This window comes from Podarcis liolepis, assembly GCF_965112155.1.
Source record: "Podarcis liolepis genome assembly, chromosome: 6".
NCBI classification, from domain to species: domain Eukaryota; kingdom Metazoa; phylum Chordata; class Lepidosauria; order Squamata; family Lacertidae; genus Podarcis; species Podarcis liolepis.
The window spans coordinates 21515299-21541662 of record NC_139559.1 but is presented as its reverse complement, the minus strand read 5'-3'; the positions used below and the strand labels follow the sequence as shown (position 1 = coordinate 21541662).

The following is a 26364-nucleotide window of genomic DNA, read 5'->3' as shown; positions in this document are numbered from 1 at the left end:
CAGCTGTTGGGCACAGGAGAACAGAACATCTCCAAATGGCAAAACAAAGCAATTCTTTTCAGCAGCATTTTAGCCCAAGTTAGCATAATATCCCATATACTGCCACTGCTTGTACACAGTGTTTTTTTGTGTTTTTTTAAGTTTCAAAATACTGAGCAGATTTTGCACCTGATGCCATGATACCATCCAAAACATCCTTACACTTTTCACCTCTTGATAAGTCATGTAAAATTACATTTGGCTCTGCACGGTGGTCCACTAACATGCTTTTCAGCTCACTACTGCAGATGCCTTTTTAAATCTGGCAAAACACCCCCCCCCATCTCTAGAACCTGCACAATGCAATATAAATGTCTCACTGGTTTCCAAATGGCTCCAGGGCTCAGCAGGACAGGGACAAGCCTGCTAACCCCAGTTTAGTATTTAGGATGGAGGTTGTAGGCTCACATTGCCCACAAGGCTCAGCAAGATGGCACAGACCTGAACACTTCCCCCAGCAGCAGAGAAGGAATGTTGGTAAGTACAAATTGTCGTTGGCTACCAAGGCCAGTTCAAGCTTTGTGGATCCCCAATGCTGTGAATTATTTCTGCAGAGTGCTGTGCTTTAGGCTGCATGTTCCCTTCCTTTATTTCTGCATGTTTCCTTCATTTAATATGCTTGATACTGCCATTCTAAATTTGTTAGCTCTGTCCAATAGTGGGATAAAAATCCACAATTTATAATTTATCTGAGTCCTGGAAATGTAATCCATCTACGCAGACTCTTACCCACAATGAGCAGAGAAACCTTTACATTATGTTCTGTGTCTGCTGATAAGATTTTTCACAAACTTACAGTGCCACATTCAGACTTCAGGGCTATTTAAAAAAATAAAATAATAATAATAATAATATTATATGTATGTATGTATGTATGTATAATTTTGCCCACAATATTTATTTTACAAGATTGCTTAACTCTGGAAAGGTCCCAGCTTATGTTATGTAAAAAGTACCTTTATAAACAGAATTGGTTTTGTTCCATTTAGCAATAAACTTGGAAGACGCACTAGGAAAAACATGGGTTTATAAATAAATAGACAAAGGAGACAGTATAGTCTTAATGAACTCAATTAAGAGAAACCTCCCACCCATTAAGAGTCTGACTGGTTCTTCTGACCACAAACATTCCACCCTCCCAGAAGTCGCTTTCAGACACAAGGAACTGTAAGATACCGTGACATTTTAAAGTAGCTTCTTTCTGGAGAAACTTTGGCAAGAAGCACAGACGTCTATGTTTTTATAAATGTTGGTTGATGTTTCTCTGTGAGTTAAGGTATGAAAACCTAACACTGCTCCAAGTTTCCCTTTCCTTTGCATCAATGTATGCTAAAGGGTATTTACTGATTACGGGATTCACGAGGAACAGGATTTAGTTGAAATTTCATTCCCATTTCAAACCCTGGAGCTTAGAGGAGCATCTGAAGCAAGGGCAACAGGGATGAAACAAAGTCTGAGGACTAAAACAGAGCAAAATGTAACTAGGGAGTGCCTGGGGGTGTATTACTCAAGGAAAGTTGTTCCTGCAAAGAAATTAAGAGGTTTGGAGAAGCCAAACAGGATATGTAGAACCAGTGCCATGTTAGTTCCCTGAACACTCTTGTCTCCAGATTGGAAACAGCAGTAGGCATGGTTCATTGAGAAGGGTGAGTAATCCTTGGTTACAGCTCCTGATTTGTCTTGAGCAAGACAAACCAGGAGCTCAGGTTCAAACGACATGCTACACCAAACCATGGCTTAGTCCTGGGTAGCATAACAAGAGGACTGGGGAAGGAGCACAGCAGCCATGATCTCCATTCCAGCAGCTCACAGGCTCATGCTAAGCCATGGTTTAGCTTAGTATTACATGCAAAGTGGGTCATTGCAGTGGCGTCGCGTGGGGGGTGCAGGGGGGGCCGGCCGCACCGGGCGCAACATCTGGGGGTTAGGGTTAGGGGGCGCAAATCCACGGGTTAGGGGGCGCAAATTACTTGCCTTGCCCCGGGTGCTGACAACCCACGCTACGCCACTGGGTCATTGTGAGTACAGAACAATGATGTGTCCAATGTATTTCCCATGATTCTTAATTTGACACTGCAACAGTAATTTGAAGGGGAAGATGAATTCTAGAGGAGAGGGGTTTCCTATTTTTCCAATGGCTTTCCCCCACTCAAAATAGCTCTCAAACTGTGGGGTGGAGAAAAGGAACCATGAGGAACTGCCGCTTTCCCCTGACTAGAGGTAAAATCAGAAGGATGGCAGTGATTATTTTGTGGGGGAAATGACAGCTCTCATCCTATGCAAGCTTCCCTCTTCAAACTGTATCTTCAACAGCTGCATTTCACAACAGCCGCAAGAAGAAACTCCGGCAAAAACACACACCATAGAATGACATGGAACGTGTAGCTCCACCTTCCAAATTTTCAACAGCAGTTCCGCATGTTAATGGCAGAACAAGATCAAAGCTGGGAATGTGGCATATACACCAGGGCCAGAGTATATTCTTAGGCTTCTATAAATTGCTTGTGTTCTCAAGGGAATTATATCACCTTTCCGAAAAAGCCATGGGTTCAATAATGCAACAAAGCCTTTTCTGTTTCTTTATTTTAGTAATGCAGTCTCCATAAGATCTAAATCTAACATGGATTGCAGAAAGCCTTTGACAAACGGGCAAATACCCTGCTTAGGTTTTTACTGTTCTGACGGCTTCAAGATAAGAATCCCATTTCTTTGCAAATACCAAACTAAATATTACTTCTTGGCTGAAATGATAAATCAATATGAGAAAGCATTATTCTTTAAAGGCAGGTGCTGGCATCCCTTCAGAACAATACATTAGCAATGGAGGAAAAATGAAAGGAGAAGCCTCTTAAGACAATTTAAAAATACACTGAGCAAAGATATATTCAGGTAAAAATAAAGGGAGAAGTGGGGAAGAGAAAGAAAATAGACTTATAATGGTTTGCAGTGTGGCAAGGGAGCATTAAATGTTTGTATTGATTCTTTAGCTTCATTTTTATAGATATGGATACATCCAGGCTGTCTCCCTTTTTTTCAGGATACATCATCAAATATATTGAGGCACGTGAGGGACCAACCATGTTAATTCCTCACAAGAATCTGATCGTTAATGGGGTACCTGAAGGTGTGGAGGGCTAGCAGCTGGTTTATTACAGTGAAGAATGGTTGACATCTTTACGGTTATGAAAGACAGAAACCAAACTAGATCTAAAAAGGCTTTTAGATTAAGTTTTCATGCAGTTCTATGATGTTAACAAAAGTGTTTCAATACACATCAATGGTAAAAATCAAGTTTAGCAATAAATCAATCAGCTGTATAAGCTTTTAGTGGATCTCTCCCCAAGGATTCTGAGTCAGTGGAGGATACTTAAATCTATTGTTGCTACTTTTCGGTAGGAAGATATAGGCTATTAGTTGAGAATTCCCATTCTGATCAATTGTTTTCTACAAAAGGTCAAACCATTTATCTTAACACTCACTGGGTAAGGGTCAGGCTTTAATGAAGCAATTTACTGCTGTTGGGTAAGGAATGGTAATATATTCCGCATATCCCCCTTTTCTTGAATGGGTTTGCCATCAGATATTGTTATTGATATATTTTCCATGGATTTTGGAGACCTGCTTTCTGAACAATTTATTTGATGGGACTCCCTGCGCCCCATGCAGAGAGGGTATCTCTAGCATGTTTTGTTAGTTACTATAAAATGCTGCAAAAATAGAAATTAACACGGGTTGTGGAGGAAGAGAATGTAAAGGAAGAAACACATGAATGGAAAATATGTCAATATTAGTTATGAGGCAATGAACAAGAATGACAAGATTTTTGTCTGGATGCATAGCAAGTCTGGATTAATGGCTAGCATTCTTCTATGGCTTCCCACCAGTGCAAGGATTTCTGCAACAGACTTTCCCATTCCCCTCTCCCATGTGCACCTCACATCCTCCCAAAATCTTCAGAGGGTTGTAGGATCCCCTAGATCAGATTTAGGGGGCATGAAGGACAGGTGGGGAAATCCTATTCTGCAAATACAAATCCATCTGCTGACGGAACATTTCCCTTAGCACTATGTTGAATTCCACCCTGTAGGTTCCACTTTTTGCAAGTATACACATGAAATAAGTTACAGATAGGTAGCCATGTTGGTCTGCCATAGTCAAAATAAAAAAATTCCTTCCAGTAGCACCTTAAAGACCAACTAAGTTAGTTCTTGGTATGAGCTTTCGTGTGCATGCACACTTCTTCAGATACACTGAAACAGAAGTTGCCAGATCCTTCTATATAGTGAGAAGGTGGGGAGGGGTATTACTCAGAAGGGTGGTGGGAATGGGAGATTGGCAGATAGCTGAGATGAGCCTGTTGACGACTCTTAATGACTGCAATAGGTCTTACAGGAAAAGGCAAGGGGTGAGAAGGTGAAAAATGGCTTAGTCATGTATAATGAGATAAGAATCCAATGTCTTTGTTCAGACCAGGTCTCTCCATGGTTTTAAGTTTGGTAATGAGTTGCAATTCAGCAGTTGTACAGGTTAGATTCTTGCCATTAGGACCCCCTCAGCACAATTCTGATGTTGCCTGCTTCAGAAGCTACCTTCCAGGTATCATTTATAATCATTCTAGGACTATTTGCTGCAGAATAAAACACCCCTTTCTTGGTTCAATGTTGAATTCAGGCCTTCTTTTTTACCTCGGCTGTAATGCATACAGCATAAACAGAGACGTCCCAGGGGGATTAGATCTGGTTTCAGTGGTTAGGAGTCAGCACAGAGAACTGTGACTCAGAAACCAGAGTCCCTATTCCTGGCTCTGACTTATTCTGCAACCTTCGATAATATACTTCCGTTATTTGCCCTTTTGTCTCTTTGACTCTGAGCAATTTTCTTCCCTTTACAATCAACCACTTATTTGCACAAGGTTACAATTCAGTTATTATTCTAGCAATATTATCTGCTGTTAGGTACATTAGCAGTGGCTGGTGAACTTTAAAGAAAACCTGTGGTCCTATAGAAAGTATTTCACAGGAACAACACATTGTGTTTAATTGATTGCATTTTGTGCTTAATTGATTTTATAGTAAACTTATGCATGCTTGCATCAGTGACATATAGCAGTAAGGAAAATAAAACCTACAGCTAGTATGTGGGGCAAAAACTATTTGCAGCCCTCTTCCCAAAATGCCCCCCCCCCATTGTGCTGAAGCCAGGATGGGGTGGGGGGTTCAGTCATGCCCTGACAAAAATGAATACAGTGGTACCTCAGGTTACAGACTCCGCTCACCCAGAAATACTACCTCAGGTTAAGAACTTTGCTTCAGGATGAGAACACAACTCGTGGTCCGGCGGCATGGCAGCAGAAGGAGGCCCCATTAGCTAACGTGGTGGTTCAGGTTAAGAACAGTTTCAGGTTAAGAACGGACCTCCGGAACAAATTAAGTACTTAACCTGAGGTACCACTGTACAGATAACAACTTTTCCTGAAAAGGTTAAAAATACCGTAAGTCGTCACTCCTTCATATTATCAGTCTAACCAGACCTTATCCAAGGAGGAAACAGGAATCCTTGGAGTAAAGCTCAACAAAGTTCTCAGGCCCAATTCAAAGTGCTGTTTTTGACCTTCAAAGCCTTGGGACCCAATACTTACAGTCTTTCCCCATATGAACAAGGATGCTGAGCTCACCATTTGAGGCCCTTCTTGGTGTGCCACCTCCAAGGGAGGTCCAGGGGGTGGGGACAAGAGAACTGGCCTTTTTTTTTGTAATCGCTCCCAAAGTATGGAAATGCTCTTCCCAGGGTGGCCCACCTGGCACCATCTTTCAACTTTCTCAAGTTTTTCATGATGCGGAAGCTGTTTTTGTTTCCCCATGCATTTGGAGAACACAGATGATTTATATTGTTGAATTTGAAGTGTGTTAACATGCCTATGTAATTTTTATTACTGAATCTTTTTGTGGCTGTTAAGGCTTTTTGTTGTGGGAATGGCCATATAATGCACCTAAACCACTTTGTGGTTCTTTACAATCAAGAGGTGTGCAAATTTTATGAATAAAATAAAGTAATAAAATAAAATAAGCCAGTCGGAAATTCTGAAGAAGAAGCTGAGTTAACCTGTCTAATCAGCTATGCCCTTGCTCCCACTTGAACACCATGTTACTCTTGACTCCAGGAACAAGGAACAGACCTCTCTTCCCAAGTCACATTCTTTCTTTTAAATGCTATCTCCTGGAAGGAGATACAGCCAACAAGAAAGAAAGAAAAACCCAAGCAGATCATTCCTTTTGTAAATGTTTACATAAGGAGACTTTAGCAGAAACAGTTTTTTGACACCAATAAATCCTCACTGCAATGAGTCCTTTGTTTCCTCCTTCAATCTTCTTTTGCCACGCCCTGTTCAAGAGTGGCCACACTTTAATGCACCGATGACTCAGCCTGCAAGTGGCAGATCTTCCATAGACTAAACCTTCAACTTTTAACTTGACATGTTTACTTAAGTTGCTTTCCTGCTCAACTTCCAGCAGCACACAAGAAAATACAGGGACCTCTCTATATGGGTAGGGTCCTTTGGCACACAAGAACAACTCCTCACTGTCTGTATATATCAAATGCAGCGGTACCTCAGGTTACATACGTTTCAGGTTACATACGCTTCAAGTTACAGACTCCGCTAACCCAGAAATAATGCCTCAGGTTAAGAACTTTGCTTCAGGATGAGAACAGAAATCGTGCTGTGGCGGCAGCAGGAGGCCCCATTAGCTAAACCTGTGCTTCAGGTTAAGAACAGTTTCAGGTTAAGAACGAACCTCCAGAACAAATTAAGTACTTAAGCCAAGGTACCACTGTATGGAGGCATGACCTCACAGCCTTAATATTTGGCTGCCTCTTATCACACAGGCATTTATTTATTTTTAAAGACAGCAGTCAACATTAATGCAGAAAGGGTCCTGGCAAAGTATTCTAGTATAGTCTTCAACAAAACCTGTTTTTCCCAATCATGTCCAGCACATTGCCAGTTGCAAATTTTTTTATTTTTTCATTTTTATGAATATAACAAGTGGGTACATATTTGTATACCAATTCGGTGTAGTGGTTAGAGTGTTGGACCAGGGTCATCTTACTGAGCCATGAACCTCACTGGGTGACCTTGGGACAGTCACTGTCTCTCAGCCTAACCTACCTCACAGGGTTGTTGTGGGGAGGTAGGGAACCACACGCACCATTTTGAGCTCCATGAAGGAAAGGTGGGATATAAATGTAATCACACACACAGCTTTGCTCTCTCAAACACCCATCCACCCACAGGTCTAGAATATGAAATGTTGTCCACATGCTATGCTTGCTTACTCCCATTCTCCGAAGTGTGGGCAAAACCCAATTTATGCTGATTCACCCAACCACAGAAAGTAGCATTTCTCCACTGCTGGTAGCAGTAGCAATATTAAACCTGGCTACATCTGCATCTGCCTGGATTTTATTCCTCTTTCGAAACCTCTGCTGCAATTGCTACCAGGAAAATAAATGCCACAGTGCAAATAAAGGAACAGGTTAAAAGATGATCACTGTGGACAAAATTCATCTGCAGTCATCCACTCGGGTAGAGCCAGGGATAGCAAATGGAAAGCAGAATTGGAAAACCTGCAAGACAACTTATGATAGAAGAAGAGCTTCCTTGTTAGCTGTGATGCTGACCACAGAAAAGTAAAAATAAATACAATGTTCAAAGCTAGGAGAAGCGGCTAAAGACAATAGTCCATGCAGGAGTTCATTCAAAGACTTTTTAAGCATTATGAATCTAAGTTGAGAGTAGAACTGAATTTTTGAAAAGCAATTCAGCACAGAAGAACTATGACAAGGCAGTGTGGGGCAGGGAACAGAATATCGGATTCCAGGATCTCTGACCAGGGCTGTACCAAGGAGGAGAGCTACAGAACAGTTTGTTTACTAGAAACTCAAGGCCCACCAACTGGAACCAAATGCAAAATGGTGGCTGTGGGATGAAAGAGCCAGATGCAAAAGGTGTCATGTGCCCCTCAGCTTTGGCATGGTTTAGTCAGGATCTGGCATGGTTTAGCATTCCTGAGTGAAGGCTGATGAAGGAGATGAAGCAAAGGGGGTGGTTGAAGGCTAGCACTCAGGGATGGAAGACAGAGCTCCCCACCTTTCAATCCCTGAGTGTGAGAGGGGGCAGCTAGTCTGGCAGCTCTTTCCACTGCCCTTCCTGCAGAGCCTCCGTGGAGGGAGAAGGACCTCAGCCAGTTGGTGGTAGTGGTGGAGCAGGAAGTGACGGCAATGGAGTCAGAGTCAGGGGGCAAGAAACAGTCACGATGTCTTTCCCCACAACTCTCCCCATTTCCAAGTGACTACAAAACTTGCTGCAGTGGAAACCCAAGTGAGATGAGCAGTGTTAGAAACTGAGATATGAAAGCTAGGAGCTAAATGGCACCTTAAACCTAGGTCAGGCTTCCTCAACCTCGACCCTCCATATGTTTTTGGCTTACAACTCCCATGATCCCTAGCTAGCAGGACCAGTGGTCAGGGATTATGGGAATTGTAGTCTCAAAACATCTGGAGGGCTGAGGTTGAGGAAGCCTGACCTAGGTGATGGGCGCAACAACAGAATGTCTAGGTGCATTTTTTTTATAAGAAGAATTTAAAGCTGAAAATGAATAAACTGCAGCTAGAATCTTATGTTCATTTTTCATACGGCCTAGTCCTCATCTGGAGACTGCAAAAAACAAATCCATGCTTCCCCTGCCTGCCCACCCCCCATATTCTTAAGAGGGTCTCTTCTCCAGTCTTCGGAGAGCGGCTGGAAGTGGGGAGGTAGAAAAAGGTCCTCCTTTCCTTCCACTCTGCAGTTTTAATCTGAAATGTACTGCACCCAGAGCTCAGAAACTGCTGGTGCTAATGATATTCCTTGTCGCAAAACGTGCCTAGAACAATGGGAGTTTCTAACGCTGGAGATGAGTAAAATAAGTGATGAAGGCCCGCTCTGAAAGAATGCAAAACATGCACCCAGAGAGTGCTTTCTGATCCTCTGGCTAAGTGCAACACAGCAGTCCAATGACATCATCCATTGATTTTTGGTGGCTGTGCAGATGTTCTTTAAGCTGGTGGTGACAGAATGATTGCCCATTGCTGAGAATGATTCTGCCTGCGTGAGAATTCCCTGATGAAATCCTAAATGCACTCTGTGCTCTACAGGGACCACAGAGAAAAAGAAATCAGAAAAGCTTACAGTGAACTTTATTTACTCTACAGTGATCGAAGGAGAAAGAAGAAATGAAACAGATAGCTCATAACCTTTTAAACAACAATAACAAAATATCCTCTTTTTGGAGCATTTTGACATGGTACAAGCATGTTATTGTTCTGCTTTAACTGATAAGATATAAGGTTTTTCTGCATTATTGTACTATTGGATGCTCAGTTTGTGTATTATGTTATGGATTATGATAGATATTGTGCTTTTAATCAGGTCTTTGGTACTTCTGAATTTTGCTTTTTATTAGTTTGGAATTAGCCTGAGGTTTGTACAGTGGTACCTCAGGTTAAGTACTTAAGTTCCGGAGGTCCGTACTTAACTTGAAACAGTTCTTAACCTGAAGCACCACTTTAGCTAATGGGGCCTCCTGCTGCCGCCACGCCGCCGGAGCACGATTTCTGTTCTCATCCTGAAGCAAAGTTCTTAACCCGAGGTACTATTTCTGGGTTAGTGGAGTCTGTAACCTGAGGTACCACTGTAATAGATTTTGTTTATATGTTCCAAAATCTAGGTGTGGAACCACCAGTTTGCAGACCTAACTTGGCCCACCATGCCAAGTTTGATATAGTGTATCATTATCAACCCACTCTTTACCCAGGGCGAGTTACAACAAGTGAAACACAACATTAATATTAAAATATTACACAATATTAAAAACAGCTTAAAACAACTTAAAATAAATAATAATAATAATACATGGCACCAGGTCTGGGGTGGGGTTTCAAAGGTACAACCAGGAGCTGAGGGTAGTCTCCCAATTGTTTCTTTGCCGGAGCAAGGTGTGTAGCAAGGTGTGTTTCAAACACCCTATCAGCTGATGGATGCTAGGAACACACCTTGCTCAAGCAGCAGGAAGCAGTTTTCATTCAATGGAAACCACTCCCCCCCCACCCGGTCAGTGCTGTTCGTCTCTCTCAACCTCCAAAGCAGCACAAGAAGGTTTGCAAAAAGCCACTTTGCGCAGCTCTGACATAATCAAAGGGATAAAAGCATATTCAAATGAAAACGATGGCTTGCAAGGTGCACTCACTAGGTGCAGCTCAATATCCGGTGAGTTTTCACTGCATATTCAACGTAACTTGTACCTGAACTTATTCACCTAGAATCAATGCTAGGAATTCAGAGCTGCGAGTGAGCATGACACAGTTTTTCACAATTTGGCTCCAGAATGCTCAGACAGCTGGGATTGGCATGATCAAACAAAAACAAATCCAGTACGCACAGAAAGGACAAAAGCAGGTGTTAACTTTTGTCTGTGGCACATTTTGTAGGCCCCAAAACATTAATGCCCTTATTAATAAAACAAAAGGAAACAGCTACAGAGTAATAGGGTGTCTACACTTCCCTCAATTTATTCCATCGCAGACTAATTCAGGGTCTTTATTTGAGCAGAACAAAGCAAGGAAATTATCTAATTTGTTCAAAGACACGTTCCTAGTCTGGCTGCTGAGTAGAAGCAACACAAGAAGCTAGAAAGTAATGTTACTATGTTTACTAGTCAACTTTTAAATTGCAGTAACACCTCAAGGCTTCAGTCTAGACAGGCAACTCTATTGTTCCACAGAGCATAAGTATTAATTATTGCTCTTCACCTCCCAAAATAGCATTCAGACACAAGAATGGTATGAAAACACACCCGCTTGACTTGCCGTAAGATGGCAATGATTACACTACGTTAATCACAAGGTCTCCTGCCAGCCTGCAAGACAGAAATGTGGATCCAGAGTTTGCTCCAAAGTAGTGGTGGGCATTAGCTCAAGCCTCGAATGTTGTAATTCTCAATGCTGCAGAAGTGCAACAATGGCTCCGAGACCACTAGACTGGAGGCTCAGTTACATTAGTTAAAAAACTAGTGTTCTGAATTTGCTATAAACATGCAACACCAGATGGCACTGGAGAGCAAAAAAAAAAAAAAAAAAAAAAAAATTCTATGCGATTTTCCATAGTGTTTTTCTTTTCTTTTGCTATACTGATTTAATTTATGACTTATTTATAGTGTTTTCTTCTTGCGTGTAGACCAACCCTGGATTCAGGGTACTGTTGGTGGCAAGCTACTTCAATGGAATAGTTCAAAATGCAGGTGGCAGTTGCAGCGTCCTCTGCCATAAAGGAAATAAGAGAGCTCCAGAGGGACATGATGGATGTTGGCAGCTATTTTGGTAGACCAAATTCAATACAATTTTGGAGAGAAAGCAACGGTATGGAGGAAAGATGATAGGGATTTTGGATTTGCAAGGGTAGTGTTCAGGCCCAGGGGAGGGGAAGCTGGTGATTAGAGATGTGCTGTTTGAGCAGGCAAGATGAGGAAGAAAGGCAGTATGGAATTGGGATATATATATACCGTATTTTTTGCACCATAACACTCACTTTTTTCCTCCTAGAAAGTAAGGGGAAATGCCTGTGCGTGTTATGGAGGAAATGCCTACGGGTGGCATGCCTATGGATTTTCCTCCTCTAAAAACTATGTGCGTGTTATGGTCGGGTGCGTGTTATAGAGCGAAAAATACAGTATATATCTAACTCATGTGTTCCTCCACCATCAAAATGAGTGAATAAAGAATGGATGAGAGATAGGTGCTGGGTAAACAATATGAGCCTCTAGCCCATCTGAGTTAGCACCTCTGTTTTACAGTAATCAAGACTGGCCCAAGATAGTTTGAATCCCAAGACAGAGGTCCAAATGTTGTCACTTTCCACACACGCAAACTAAAATGCCCATCTACAAGCATTCGGCCCCAGTGGCATTGAAAGGAACAGGAGCTGCGTAACAACATTCGTTTGATCTTGTGCAATTCTCACTTCTTTCAAACAAGACTTGAGCAGAAGCACTTCCTGGTAGTAATGATGGGTGAATCTGTCCATTTTGGTTTCTTTTGGTTTCTTTTAGTTCCTTTCATCCCTCCCACCCCCAATCTTTTTTTCAGCTAATCACATTTCCACATCCGTTTGCAAATTTCGACAGCATTTACGTAAGTACTCATTTCTCCAAATAGACACATTTCTTACAAGCAATTTCCCCTTTCGTATGTTACTTTCACTAATTTTTGAACCTGTTCCCCTAATATATGCATTTTGTACACACCTGGGGAATGCACAAGAAAATTCAGAGAAGTGCGAATTTCAAAGGAAAGCTATGTTTTGGTTCACACATAGCTTCAGGAAGTGTCTGTTAGGTAGGTTGGCATTAAAATGCTAACCAGACCAAATTTCTCTGCCATCCATCTGGCTGGTGGACTGTTGCCATGGGTCACACCTGTCACTCAGCTCCCTTGATCATGTGCCCAGTACCTATTTCACCTTATTTCATAGTAAGACACATAAAATATTCTTCATCCCAACGCTAGCAATATCCAATGAGTTTAATGGAGATCTATCTCTGCATAAATGAAATCTGGGTTTGTCAGGCAGATGACAAGAGACTAGGAGAAGTTATGCATTGTATTCCTTCCAGTTGATAGCCTCAGGCGTGAGCCATAGGGCTGAAAAACCTACCAGCGAAGCAGCTCACCTATTTCGGTCTTACCTGTTCTATAGCCTGTGTTATTGAGGTACACTGCAAACGTCCGAATTTCATGCTGGGCCTGCCAAGATGGAGAGGAGCAGTTTTCATTGTTGGTGTAGGTGTTGTGATTGTGGACGTACTTCCCTGTGAGAATTGAGGAGCGGGATGGGCAGCACATAGGTGTTGTCACGAAGGCATTGATGAAGTGAGCACCTCCCTGTTCCATGATCCTCCTTGTCTTATTCATCACTTGCATTGAACCTGAGGAAAGAAAAAGCACCACCATGTCATCAAAAAGAGATCGAGAGCTGAAAGCTCATTGCTCTGCTTTGTCAGAAAGTTTCATTGCACATAAGACAAAAGAAGCCACTTTATGATAAAACGAGCATAGTTGTTTTAACCAGCGAGGGCGGAGAAGGCTGTGCCAAATATCTCCTGCTGGTTACATCTTCACAGTAGTGTAAGTAGCTTTGGAATTAAATCCCTCAACTTTTAAAAAAAGATCTTTTTAACCTTTCAGTTTTAGGACTTAATTGCCTCATACTATATATATAGAATCCTAGGTCTGCTCAGGGAATCTGCTACTGCTCAGTATGGTTCTCATGCTACCCCTGCGGCAGAATGTTAGCTACATTTTGTGTGTGTGTGTGTGTGTGTGTGTGTTTAAGCCGAACAATTTTCGGTGGTGTTTTTAAAAACAACAACAATGAAAATAAATTCTGTATCACAGTGAACCAGCAAAGAAAATAATTTGGAGCAAAGGAACTTCAAAACTATCACTTTGTTCTGATAATCATTGCTCTGTGAGTGGATTAAGGAAAGACTCAAGAGATGTACTGTTCTAATCCTCTTCTAATGAAATCAGGGAAAGGGCCAAAACTCAGCTGTAATGCTTTGCATGCTGAAGGCAACACTTTCAATCTACTTTTACTTGGGGAAGGTTCAAGCAGCTGGTGATGGGGAAAATCTGTGCCCAAGACTCTGGAGAGCACAGCCAGTCAGAATACACAAACTGGGTTAGAGGGACCAGCAGCCTGACCTGATATATGGCAGCTCCTAGGTTTTTAAATCACACAACTTTATTGATTTCTAGCACATAAGAGAAAATGCATAAGGTGGGTCCACAAGCAAAGGCGATCACAATGAACATACAGGTCTTGCTCATGCAACCCAAAAGGAGAGGGAGGGCGAGTCTTATGGTTCCATGCGCCCATCCCCATGGAGGGAAGTATATAGGAATAGTGTGTTTATCCATACCCTAAGTGAGATACTGCCTCCTCTTGGAGCAGAGGCTTGACAACCATATGTCAGGAGTGCTCTGATGGTGTTTCCTGCTTGGCAGGGGGTTGGACTCGATGGCCCTTGTGGTCTCTTCCAACTCTATGATTCTATGATTCTATGATAAGTGCTCAAGTCCTCTCCCTACTTAACCCAGCCATCCCATTCACTTTATCTAATTATTCATCATCTCAGCCATTTTCATTGTTACTGAACTAGTTTCAGTTATTAGCATCCATTTTGCTTCCAATGGGAGCCATGGCGACTCTTCTGTTGCTTGTTACTTCTGTGTTTTCCATCCAACAGGCATGAAATTGCCAGGGATTCTATGTATTGTCTATCTATCCAACAGATTAAGACCTGCTAAACTTTAGATGGGGGGGGGGGAAGAGTCCTCGTTTTGTAGGCTGCTTTAAAAATACTCACAGGCTGATCCACAGATCACTCCAAATACTAGTATCTCTCTCTCTCTCTCTCTCTCTCTCTCGATGAACTAAAAATAAGTTAAGTACAAGGAAATGGGGAAGGTGGGGAGACAGTGTGGACTGGATTAAAAATGCTTTTCCGGGCCCAATTCAAGTTTCTCAAGTTAGTGTTTAAAACAACTTAGCCCCCAAATATCTGAAAGATGGCTGACTTCCCACCTAACTCTCCCAAGTGTTAAGAGGGTCCCTACTCCTGATCTTAATAGTTCCACCTCACTCACAAGCAGGACTTTTTTTTTCTAGAAAAAGAGGTGCCAGAACTTGCTGTGCTAACCACAGCCTTTGGTGCACAGAGAGGTGCCGGAACTCAGTTCCGGGGAATTCCAGCTGAAAAAAAAAGTTCTGCTCACATGTTCACAAGAGAGAGCATTCTTTGTGGCAGCCCCCATGTTGCAGAATTCCTTCTCCACAGAGCTTCATCTGGCTTCTTCATGAATAATAATAATAATAATTTATTATTTGTACCCCGCCCATCTGGCTGGGTTTCCCCAGCCACTCTGGGCGGCTTCCACAAAGACCAAAAATACACTAAAATGTCATACATTCAAAACTTCCCTAAACAGGGCTGCCTTAAGATGTCTTCTGAATGTCAGGTAGTTGTTTATATCTTTGACATCTGATGGGAGGGCGTTCCACAGGGTGGGTGCCACTACTGAGAATGCCCTCTGCCTGGTTCCCTGTAGCCTCATTTCTCACAATGAGGGAATTGCCAGAAGGCCCTCGGTGCTGGACCTCAGCGTCCGGGCAGAACGATGGGGGTGGAGACACTCCTTCAGGTATACTGAATGATGAAGATGCATCTCTTTGACACCTGAGGTGTCTTTTTTTTCCAGGCCCACCCTATTTCTGTGATTGTAACCTGTTTAAACCATTTTAAATTTTAAATTGTTGCAGCCTGCCCTGGGACCTGCTGGTGAAGGGTGAATAGCGCAATTTATGATAGTCGTGAACAGAGCAGATGGGTTCCATATGTTTCAATACTTCATTATGAAAGGAATGTGTACTCTTAAGTAGGAAGTGATCAGACATTAACAGGAACACCCTATAAGAATTCTGACCGGTTGCCATTGTCACTCTTTCCACTTGGGAATGCCGCCCCCTCGGGAATTTATCCCACAAGCAGTTGTAGTTCAGATTTCAATTTGTCCTTCAAAGGCTTTTCACAAATCTGTGCACCCCATAATGGTTTCTATCGTTAGAATAGCGTGCAAAATTTCTTAAAGAATGGGCAGACTGGAGGAGGGAGGGAGAGAGAGACTTAAGCTTTTACAGGATATGGGAAGCTTCTAAAGAGGTGGACATGTCTGCATTTGAGTGGGGCTCTCCTAAGCCATTTTGGAACAGACAAAAATGGCTCTGTATCATATTTGCAGCAATTATAAGATTTGTTATGCAAGACTGAAGCAGAACAGGCCTCTCTTGATGCAGAGTTCTCTCTAGTAGCCACAAGGTCAAGTTGCCATCAACCTTCTCCTGCCATTGAAGAGATGCCTTCATGTTTGGGGGGATGCCAGTCCCACACCTGTGTGCCCTTAAGCCCCTGAACCGGTACAAAGGTGTCCAGTGAGAGCAGCCGCAGGCTATAGCATGCTGAGTTTTAACTTGACTAAAGCCTGCACCAATGTATTTTCAAGACAAGAGGCTCACGTTAGAGAATATTTAGCTGGCTGACGGCACTGGGATTTCCTTTTATCTCTCCATCAGCCATTCAAAGTTAGCAAAGGTCAGGTGTGCTCAATTACCTAAGTGGCTCTAGGCCAGTCTGTGCTAAAATGGCATCACAACCTAGTCCCTAAGAGAGAGATGACAGCCAAAAGATGCTTTAAAGTCTGCACTCTGGAGGCCAACCCCCCCCCAAAAGTAGATGAAACTAAAAGGATAATACAAAGTGGATCGAGAGAGCTAGCTTTTCCCACTACGTAGGGATATTTGGCTAACCACCCTATGGCAGAAAGAAGAGAGATATTATACATGTGATGAACAAATAAATAAGTGGGTAGGAAGATGCACGTGGCATGGAAAAATGTGACAGAAAAGTTTTTCTCCATCTCTCATAATGCTAGAATTCATAGGCATCCAATGGGAATGAATGTTGGAAGATTCAGGACAGATAAAAAAAGTATTTCTTCATGTAGCACATAGTTACCGTATTTTTTGGGAAATGTCTGTGCGTCTTATGGAGCGAATGTGTGGTCCCTGGGGCTGGGGGGGGGGGACCGGGCTTCCCCCGCCAGCCCCGACAAGCTCTGGGAGCAGCGGGAAGGCTGCACGCAGCCTTTCCGCTGCTCCCCGACCTGCTCTTTGGGGCTGGTGGGGGAAAGCCGGGCTTGCCTTCACTGAAGCTTGGAGAGTGAGAGAGGCCAGTGCACACTGACCCCTCTCGCTCTCCAGGCTTCCAAGGTAGCCGCCTGAAGCCTCCAGAGTGCAGCAGGAATTCCAGCTGCGCTCCAGAGGCTTCGGGTTGCCTTCACTGAAGGCGAAGGCAATGTGGGAGAGGGAGAGCTGCGCAGCACCCTTCAGCAAAGCGGAAGGAGAAATGGAAGGGGCTCCATTTCCCCTCCTGCTTTGCTGAAGGGGCGCTGTGCAGCTCTCCCCCTCTAAAACAAGGTGCGTCCTATGGTCGGGTGCATCCTATAGAGCAAAAAATATGGTAACTACGGATAACACTTGCACAGGAGGCAGTTATGGCTGCCAAACTGGAAGGCTTTAAAAGATGACTGAATTATCAATGGCTACTAGCCATGATGGCTGCGCTCTGCCTGCATGGACGAAAGCAGTAATGCTGCTCAACACCAGCTGCCTTGAAACCACCAGGCAAGGGGAAGAGTGCTCTTGTGCTCGGATCCTGCCCGAGAGTTTTCCCACAAGCACTTTATTGGCCACTTTGATAACAGGATGCTGGATGAGATGGACCATGGGCCTAATCCAGCAGGGTCTTCTTATGTTCACCCCTGCACTAGATCAGGCTGTTTTGATGAAGACGGAATGAAAAAGGGGTGTTTTCTTTTGCCCACTCTCCATAACTCCATCTCCATCCTCCCTGATAACTATAAAATGCTCAGATTTGGGCATCCAGCCCTCTAATGCTATATCTCACAACATGGGAAGTCATTATAGAAGATGACATCGCACCCCCCCAAAAAAAAATGAGGCCAGAAGAGCATGACAAAGCTCTCTGGAGCCCCAAGCAGGTGCACTCCTTTTAGGGTGTGGGGATACACTGCAACATTTTGTTGCACATCCTACTTCTTTCCTCTAATGTTGACGCTCTTCACCACCCATTTTTTTTTTAAAAAAAATGCATGGCCATTTGTGGACCAAATGTAACTCTGAACACAGTTTGGAAGACACAGATACCAGCTTTTTCCTCTCCATCTTGTGAAGCGAACCCTCTCTCCCTTCCCTCAAAACCCAGGTCGAATCACTGTTTTGTCATTCTGCTATTAAAACGCAATTTTAAACAACCCCTTTAAATGGCAGAGGCATCTGTGCAGAAATAACACTACATGTTAACTCCCCCCTTGGGGACACTAACCTCCTTTAATAAAACCACTGTAATGACAAGGCCCTATATATCAACAGTCTTTAATACAGAAACATATGATCTAATCTACTTCCACAGCTTGAGAGCTGATGTGAAGTGACAGATCAGTGGAAGGTAAAAATCCAGGGTACCCCTTCCGTGCAATCTTAAATAGGCCAGCTTTAAATATTTTACAACAGCGCCAAGCCATCCAACAAAAATTCACTTCGTACTGCCTCCCAACACAAACTTTGGAGAGGCGGAAGAAATCGGATTCCTTCCTTTTGTAGGACATTGGTTGGGTGTTAATCGGTCGTTGCAATCTAAGCAAAACAGCTGCCTCTGGAGTAGGAAAAGCTTCCAGGCTGTCACCAATTTGGTTCTGATGTTACTTAGTAATGCTGCTGCTTTGAAAATGTGAGCATCCTATTCAGAAGGTGGTCTCCATTGCAAATAACTAAGCCCTGTTTATGTTTGCAAACTCGTGTTGAAAGGGCATGGCGTAAGATCAGACATTTTTAGTTGACCCAGAGATAAAGTCTTTCTAAGAATTCGGAACTGCTGGAATTTTTTTTGTTTGACATATACAGGGGAGACCAGTGTATCTTGGCTCCTTATGGGTGAATCAACACTGGATATTTGCTTCCTTTCAGTTCTTCTGAAAAGAGAAAGCACCATACGTTCCTGCCCACAAAGAGGTTAATTTTCTAGTTTTCTGCACCAACAATACATCCGTGTTTATGTATGTTTGGTGGTTACTTGAAAAACATGCTGCGCTGTATCCTGCAACTGGAATTCTACATGATGCACATTACACAGATCTGTCTAGCTTATTCTGCAATTGCAAGTCCCAGAAAAAGTGAAGAGTTATGGCACTGAAGCCTCCAGCCAGTATCCACAGCAAAATTCTGCTGAGCACCACTCCTGCGGGCAAGAAACTTGGTTTGGTTTTGCTGTAAAAAGAAAGTTGAGAATCCCAAGAGAATCCCAACCCTACAATAAGCCAACACCTATTTCTATGGTATGGAGCGGCCACAGAAAACGTTCAGCACATTCGGTTGAGATTTCTTCATAGCATGGGGTTGGATTAGACGAACCTTGCAGTCCCTTCCAACTCTACAATTCTATGGTTATATGATTCAGCTGCTATGTTTCCACACAATGATGCCACATGCTGTCAGTATCAAAGACATGCTTTGCAACAGCACCAACCAATCAGTATGATAATTCAACACAGGAGCTCTTTATTCTCCTGGACTAACATACAAGGAGCTTGTCAGTTTTCTCATCAAGTATGGCCCAATAGACAGTACTGCCTGGATTTGGGCCTGGGAGACTAAAGTTCAACTTGAGTTCAGCAAGAGTCTCCTAGGACAGCCTTGGGCAAATCAAGTTCTCTCAGTCTCTCCCTCTCCAAAAATGTAACATGAGAACATTAATGGCCTGCTTCATCAGACTGGACTTATGATGACACTAAAGCATTTCACACATTACAAGGGATCTGCAGAAATGACTGGGGGAAACACACACATCAAATAAAGGAAAACTGCTCCATAACATTGCAAGGCACAATCACTTACAGTGGTGCCCCGCAAGACGAATGCCTCGCAAGACGGAAAACCCGCTAGACGAAAGGGTTTTCCGTTTTGGAGGTGCTTCGCAAAATGAATTTCCTATGGGCTTGCTTCGCAAGACGAAAATGTCTTGCGAGTTCCTGCGGGGTTTTTCCCTCCCCCCCCTTTTTCCCAAGCCGCTAAGCCGCTTATCAGCTGATCCGCTAAGCCTGCTAAGCCGCTAATGGGCTTGCTTCGCAAGACGAAAAAACCGCAAGACGAAGAGACTCACGGAACGGATTCTTTTCGTCTTGCGAGGCACCACTGTACTAAAATAATGTTTTAATATTTCATAGAATCATAGATAAAGCATAGAATTGTAGAGTTGGAAGGGATTTCGAGGGTCTTCTAGTCCAACCCCCTGCAACGCAGGAATCTCAACTGAATGTGTTGAATCTTTTTGCCTAATGTGGGGCTCAAACCCTTGACCCTGAGATGAAGAGTCTCATGCTCTACCAGCTGAGCTAAAGTGGGGGAGGGGGAAGAGAAGCAAAATTTGAAGTTGTCCAGCACTGTAAGGAAAAAAAAAAGGTTGTGTGTTACAGCTCTCAACAGAGATGGGCTGCTTTACAAAAAGTTGCAATGCTAATTTAGCAACCCTTTGCAGAAGCAATATTGAAATTTTCACCAGCTAGTATCATATTGTCAGAAATCACACCATTATTGCCAAGTCTGACAACTTCAATTACCGAAGAGCTAGAATTAAATCCAAATGCTCCAAGTGAGTAAAATTTGGGAAGTGGTAACTGCGGGTGGCAAAGTCAGCTCAGCCTCTGAAACTTTAATTAAATATCTTGTCATAAATACTTACTAATTGAAACTTTTCTGTAAATATATTGTCATCCAGGTCTTTTTTAAAATTGCTTCTAAAACAGGTATTACTGTCATTTCTTGCTCCACATTAAGACCAAAAATTAATCTTTCATACCACATACTGAGCTGCTGAATAAGATTATAGACAACTTGCTCCACTGTTAACTTGTCCTTTTTTAACATCAACTGGTAACTCCTAAGACTGAAGGAAAATGAACCTATGGAGGTTATGGTGGCTCTGGCTTTGGGACTTTTTAGCTGTCCATGGTGGGTGGCTGTGCAGGTCTGGCTCATCTTTCATTGAAAATATCCCACCAGCAGAACGAGTTGCTGTTCAGGGATCTACAGGATAAGGAACACTCTAGCCACCAGTAGCCAAAGCTATTAAGTGAAGCAATCAGGCAAGCTAACACCAGTGCAGCTTTCATTGGTACAGTAAATATGTGACTGGGCTGTACAGCTTCAGACTGCAGGATCAACCATAGAAAATATTCCCTCTAGTTCAAAAATTAGCATGTCACCATAGTATTCTCCCTGTTTTATAGAAAGGAGCATGCATTAAGCTCATGTGAACTTCATTCTCAAGTGAATTAAGTCGTACAACCACTTGTACCACTCATTCTCAAGCAGTACAACCCAGAATTACCACTGAGAACTAGGCCTTCATTAATTTACTTCATACTAAAGTAACAACAACCCTGTATCTGATCCATACCAAGGCCTAGTTAGCATGTCATGGTAAGCCAACTATGGCTTACCAGGACCGCACGAACCTGCTTGGCCTCCCTATTCATAGAATAATAAAACTGTAGAGTCTGAAGGGATCCCAAGGGTCATCTAGCCCAACCACCTAGAATGCAAGAATCTCAACAAAACCTCTGCTTAAAAACCTCCAAGGAAGGAGCATCCACCACCTTCCAAGAGAGTTCATTCTACTGTTAAACAACTCTTACCATCAGAAAGTTCTTCCTGGTGCTTAGTTGGATTCTATCGTTTTGTAAGTTGAATCCATTGGTTTGAGTCCTACCCTCCAGAGAAGGACTTGATCCCTTTTAGCCTCCTCTTTTCCAGGCTAAACATACCCAACTCCCTCATAAGGCTTGGTTTCCAGACCCTTGATCATCTTGGCCGCACCCCTCTGGACACATTCCAGCTTGTCAATATCCTCCTTAAATTGTGGCACCTGGAACTGGACACATCTAGGCTACTCCAGGTGTGGTCTGACAGAGCAGTACTATCACTTCCCCTGATCTGGACACTATACTTCTGTAGATGCAGCACAGAACAGCATTAGCTCTTTTTTTCTGTGACATCACACTATTGACTCATTTTAAGCTTGTGGTCTACTAAGAGCCCTGGATCTTTTCCACATGTACTTCTGGCAAGCCAGGTGTCCCCCATCTTATATTTGTGCAGCTGGTTGTTTCTGCCTAAGTGCAGAACCTTATATTTGTCCCTGTGGATATTCATGTTGTTAGTTTGGGCCCAATTCATCCCGAAGCCCACTTCTGTCTTCTGCAGCATTAGCTACCCACCCACCAGCAGCTTTGATGAGCATCCCCTCAATTCCTTCATCCATGTCATTTATAAAGACATTAAACAACAACAGGCCCAGGACAGAACCCCGTGACACCCCACTTGTCATTTTTCCAGGATGATGAGGTACCATGAATGAGCACTCTTTGGGTTCGGTCCGTCAACAAGCTACACCCCCTTCCCCCGGCCACAACAGTTTGTTTTAGCTAAGCTTGCTGTAGCAGCTAAATGTGTCATCCAAATGTGTGGTGGTGCTTGAACTCTTTCCTATTTAACCACGGTCTGTAGCCAGGAGGAGAGCACTTAACCATGAAATCTGGGTTTTTGACACATGCTAAGCCAAGTCTTAATTGCCATGTGAAGCTAAAAGGAACAGGAAAGTACAAAGCACTTACCGTATCCACCAGTGCCCTTGTGGTAAACCACAGTTTGGCTGAGCATTATATCCAAACACAGCCAAATTGTGATGCTAGAAATTCAACCATGCAGGTGGCCTATCATCACATAAGTCCATAATTTTTCATGCCTACCAGACCTCTTTTTTCCACTATCAAAGGATCAATGTATTAAATAGCAACTGCCTGGTTATTACTATCATACACACATACTGAGAAGCAGCCTCTGAGATTGCAATCGAGAAGAGAAGAGCATCAGCTAGGGGCAGTTTAACCCTCTTGCCTGCCTGCCTGCCTGCCTGCCCAAGCAGCTTGAGAAAGACGATTTTGAAAGGACAAAATGAGGATGGGGAAGGGTTAAGGTCTGGTTAAGCAGGCAGCCTCCAGTGGCGGCTTTCTATTAAACAAAAATCAAGAGATCATTCAAGCGTCTCCAATTTAATGTCTACTTTGGCCCATAGGAAGTAATAATAGCATGGGAGCTGGCCACTGCTGGAGAAATTGGTCTCTTTAGTAGCCTTAATTTAACAAGGGTATAGCAAATTGGAGGCCAACCAAGCTTTAAAGCATGCAATATGAGGAAAGATTAAAAGGAATTTGATATCAATCTCCAACTATTTAAAAGGCTTCCAAAAAGGAGACAGGTGCCTATTGTTCTTTACTGATATGGACATGTAGACAAAAAGGCAGCAGGTTGCATTCAGGGAAAGCAGACTTAGATTAATCCTGCATGGCCAATAATGCTTGTTTGGAAGAAAGTCCCATCTAAATGAATGAGTCTTATTTTTGAGGAACTATTTCTCACTCCTGTGCATTCTATTTTATTTTATTAGTTGGTTTTAAGAATTGTTTCAATATGACAATAGCATTTTATTATCGTTGTAAGCAACCCGGTTCTTGGTTTTGGGGGAATGTTGGTCTTTAAATGTTTCAAATAAATAGAAATATCATTAGGAAAGAACTGTGTGTGTCTTCATCTCCAGAACAACTGGGGAATGAAACCGATAACTGAAGACAGTTTGAAAGCACACACACAAAAATAATGTTGTGAATTAGATATTGCTTGATAGCCTTTCTAATTCTGACATTTCTGCACATTTTTTCAGCTTCTCCTTTGTATTTTGTCATGCAAAGCTTGTAGACATCAATATCAGTAAAATTATAAACATGAAAAAATTCCTTCCAGTAGCACCTTAAAGACCAACTAAGTTAGTTCTTGGTATGAGCACACGAAAGCTCATACCAAGAACTAACTTAGTTGGTCTTTAAGGTGCTACTGGAAGGAATTTTTTTATTTTGACTATGGCAGACCAACACGGCTACCTACCTGTAATTATAAACATGCTTACTCATAATTAAGTCCCACCTAGTTCAGTGGGGCTTGTTTCCTAATAAATGTGTTTAGGATTGCAGTACAAGGACATAAGAAGAGTTCTGCTAGATTATGCTAATGTCCCATTTAGTCTTGTATCCTTCTTTCACAGTGACCAACCAAATGCCTATGGGAAGCCCACAAGCAGGATGATGATTGTAGCAGCACTCTGCCCACCTACATTTCTCAACAACTGCTGTCCAGAGATAAACTGCCTCTGACAGTGGAGGTAGAACATAGCCATCATGGCTAGTAGCCACTGAAGTTTGCACTGAAAGTGTACAAGCTCCCTTATATTCACGCATAACAATGCAAATTTTTCTCAAGTGTCTGGATTTCTGCATTTCAGGAGAAGAGGAGGAGTTTGGATTTGATATCCCACTTTATGACTACCCTAAGGAGCCTCAAAGCGGCTAACCTTCTCCTTTCCCTTCCTCCCCCACAACAAACACTCTGTGAGGTGAGTGGGGCTGAGAGACTTCAGAGAAGTGTGACTAGCCCAAGGTCACCCAGCAGCTGCATGTGGAGGAGCGGAGACGCGAACCCGGTTCACCAGACTATGAGTCCACCGCTCTTAACCACTACACCACACTGGCTCTCAATTGGTTCTGCAATTTTTTTCCTTTCTTTTCATGTTTAGATGCCTCCAGAATCTAGAACCCAACATTTTAAGAGCACTGAAGTCCTCAATATTTCCCAATATTGCACATACTCACTTGTTAAATTTGTGCCCCACCTGTACATCGCATGGCCCCCCCGAATGTGCTCCACTAATGTCTCATAATTCCTATCACTGCAGCAAAGCATGAACAAGCTCTTCCGAAAACCAAGTTCACTTCCACTTGATAAGAGATACAAACTGCAACGGGCACATTGCATCTATCACAACACTTTAACTCAGTGCGTCCATTCTGACTGATCTAGTTGGACACATTTGCCTAAAGCTTTAGGCGAGATTTAAGGAAAAATCTTATTTCAAGCTAATATGTGGTCTCCTGGATCGTCTAATGAGGCCTGAGGAAGACCACCCCCTGGCTCCACGAAATGCATTCTCTCTGGCCAGACCTTAATGTGTGTGGACACATGGGCCATTGTGCTTGAAATTGGCGAGAGACAACAGATCATCTGGAGAAAGGAAGTACACCGCCCAGAGGACTTTGACAATTGCATCAGAGACAAGCAGGCTGGCATAAAACAGATCGTGATAAATTTTTAAGGACCACCCTCTGGATTTTAGTCACAGGAGACTGAGATAATGTGCACAGCTTTTTGGAATATGCATTATTGAAACGGGTCTGTCTAGCTCTAAAACACACCACATTCTCACCAAAACGGTGAGATAAAAACCTTCCCTAAGCTTGCTGAATTTAAACCATGATGCAATTCTTCCACCCCCCCAACTGCAGTAGAGATGCTCTAGTCACTTTACGAATTTAAAAATACATCTAAATGTCATTTGTGATTAAAAGAAATTGAAAAAAATGAGGAGCATCATAAAAATTATGTTTCCTTTGTTAATGCCTATAGCTGCAGGAACTGAGTGTTGCTTCTTTGGATTTCTCTTCCATGAAAATATGTTGCGCAACATGGAAATTCTATTTTAATGCCCCTAAAGAAAAACAGAAGAACATGCTCACCAGCAGGATATGTATTTCTTATCCATTAGAGGCTGCAACAGCATAAAATGAACAGCAATGAAATCTCCCAACACTTGCAGGCTATGCTGCAGTCCTATACTGAACAACTACAGTGGATACTCAGGTTGCAAATGTCATCCATGCGGGATGCTCATTCGCAAGCCGCAGCATCTGCAACCCACAGCGGTGCATCTGCGCACGAGCAGGTTGCAATTCGGCATTTCTGCGCATGCATGACCACCGAAACCCGGAAGTATCCCGTTCCGGTACTTCTGGGTTTCGGCGGTGCATGACGCAAAAAAAGCAACCTGAAGCATCTGTAACCTGAGGTATGACTGTATACCTAGACGTCCAATTGAACTCAGTGGGCCTATGGAAAACTGCACTTTCAGCTACAAAATATATGTTCAAGCTAGCAGCCACTTTTTAAACCATGTGTACCAATTCCAACATTTCATAGTTCAAAATAAGGGCATGCTTGTAACCTCTCAAGCTATGAGTCACTGCCCAAGGCATCCCCTTGCCATCACTGTGTGCTGCAGCATTCAGACATTCAGCTGAATGCATGGGACACCAGAGCAATCAATTGTCCACATATTGCTGTTTATTTCACATATGACGACTACATGGAGGGAGCAGTCTATGAGGAACTTAACTGGAACAAAGTAGCTCTCTATCTAATATGGAATGACCTGACATTAAACCACCACCACCCCCCAATCTCAGTTACTTACACCACTTCCCAAATATTAGTTTAGGAAAGAAAATCTCAATCACTTTAACCACCGCTCCAAATTGTTATTGCAAAACCAAAAGCCTTGTTTGATCTTTGTTATCAACGGTTACGCCTTCCACTTGCGAAATCGGCCATCAGCATCAGAAATGAAGGTGAAGTCTTGAATTCAGTATTTCTTG

At 42.8% G+C, this 26364-nt stretch overlaps 1 protein-coding gene across 7 annotated transcripts in view; it reads right to left on the bottom strand.

The window, feature by feature from the left end:
• SULF2 (sulfatase 2) overlaps positions 1–26364 on the bottom strand; it is a 273848-nt gene that overhangs the window by 54096 nt on the left and 193388 nt on the right. For all 7 annotated transcript variants that reach the window (XM_083508022.1, XM_083508024.1, XM_083508021.1 and 4 more), the window contains one exon: positions 12819–13058. In XM_083508022.1, coding sequence (XP_083364148.1) covers positions 12819–13058 — 240 coding nt within the window. The remainder of the gene's footprint in view (positions 1–12818; positions 13059–26364) is intronic.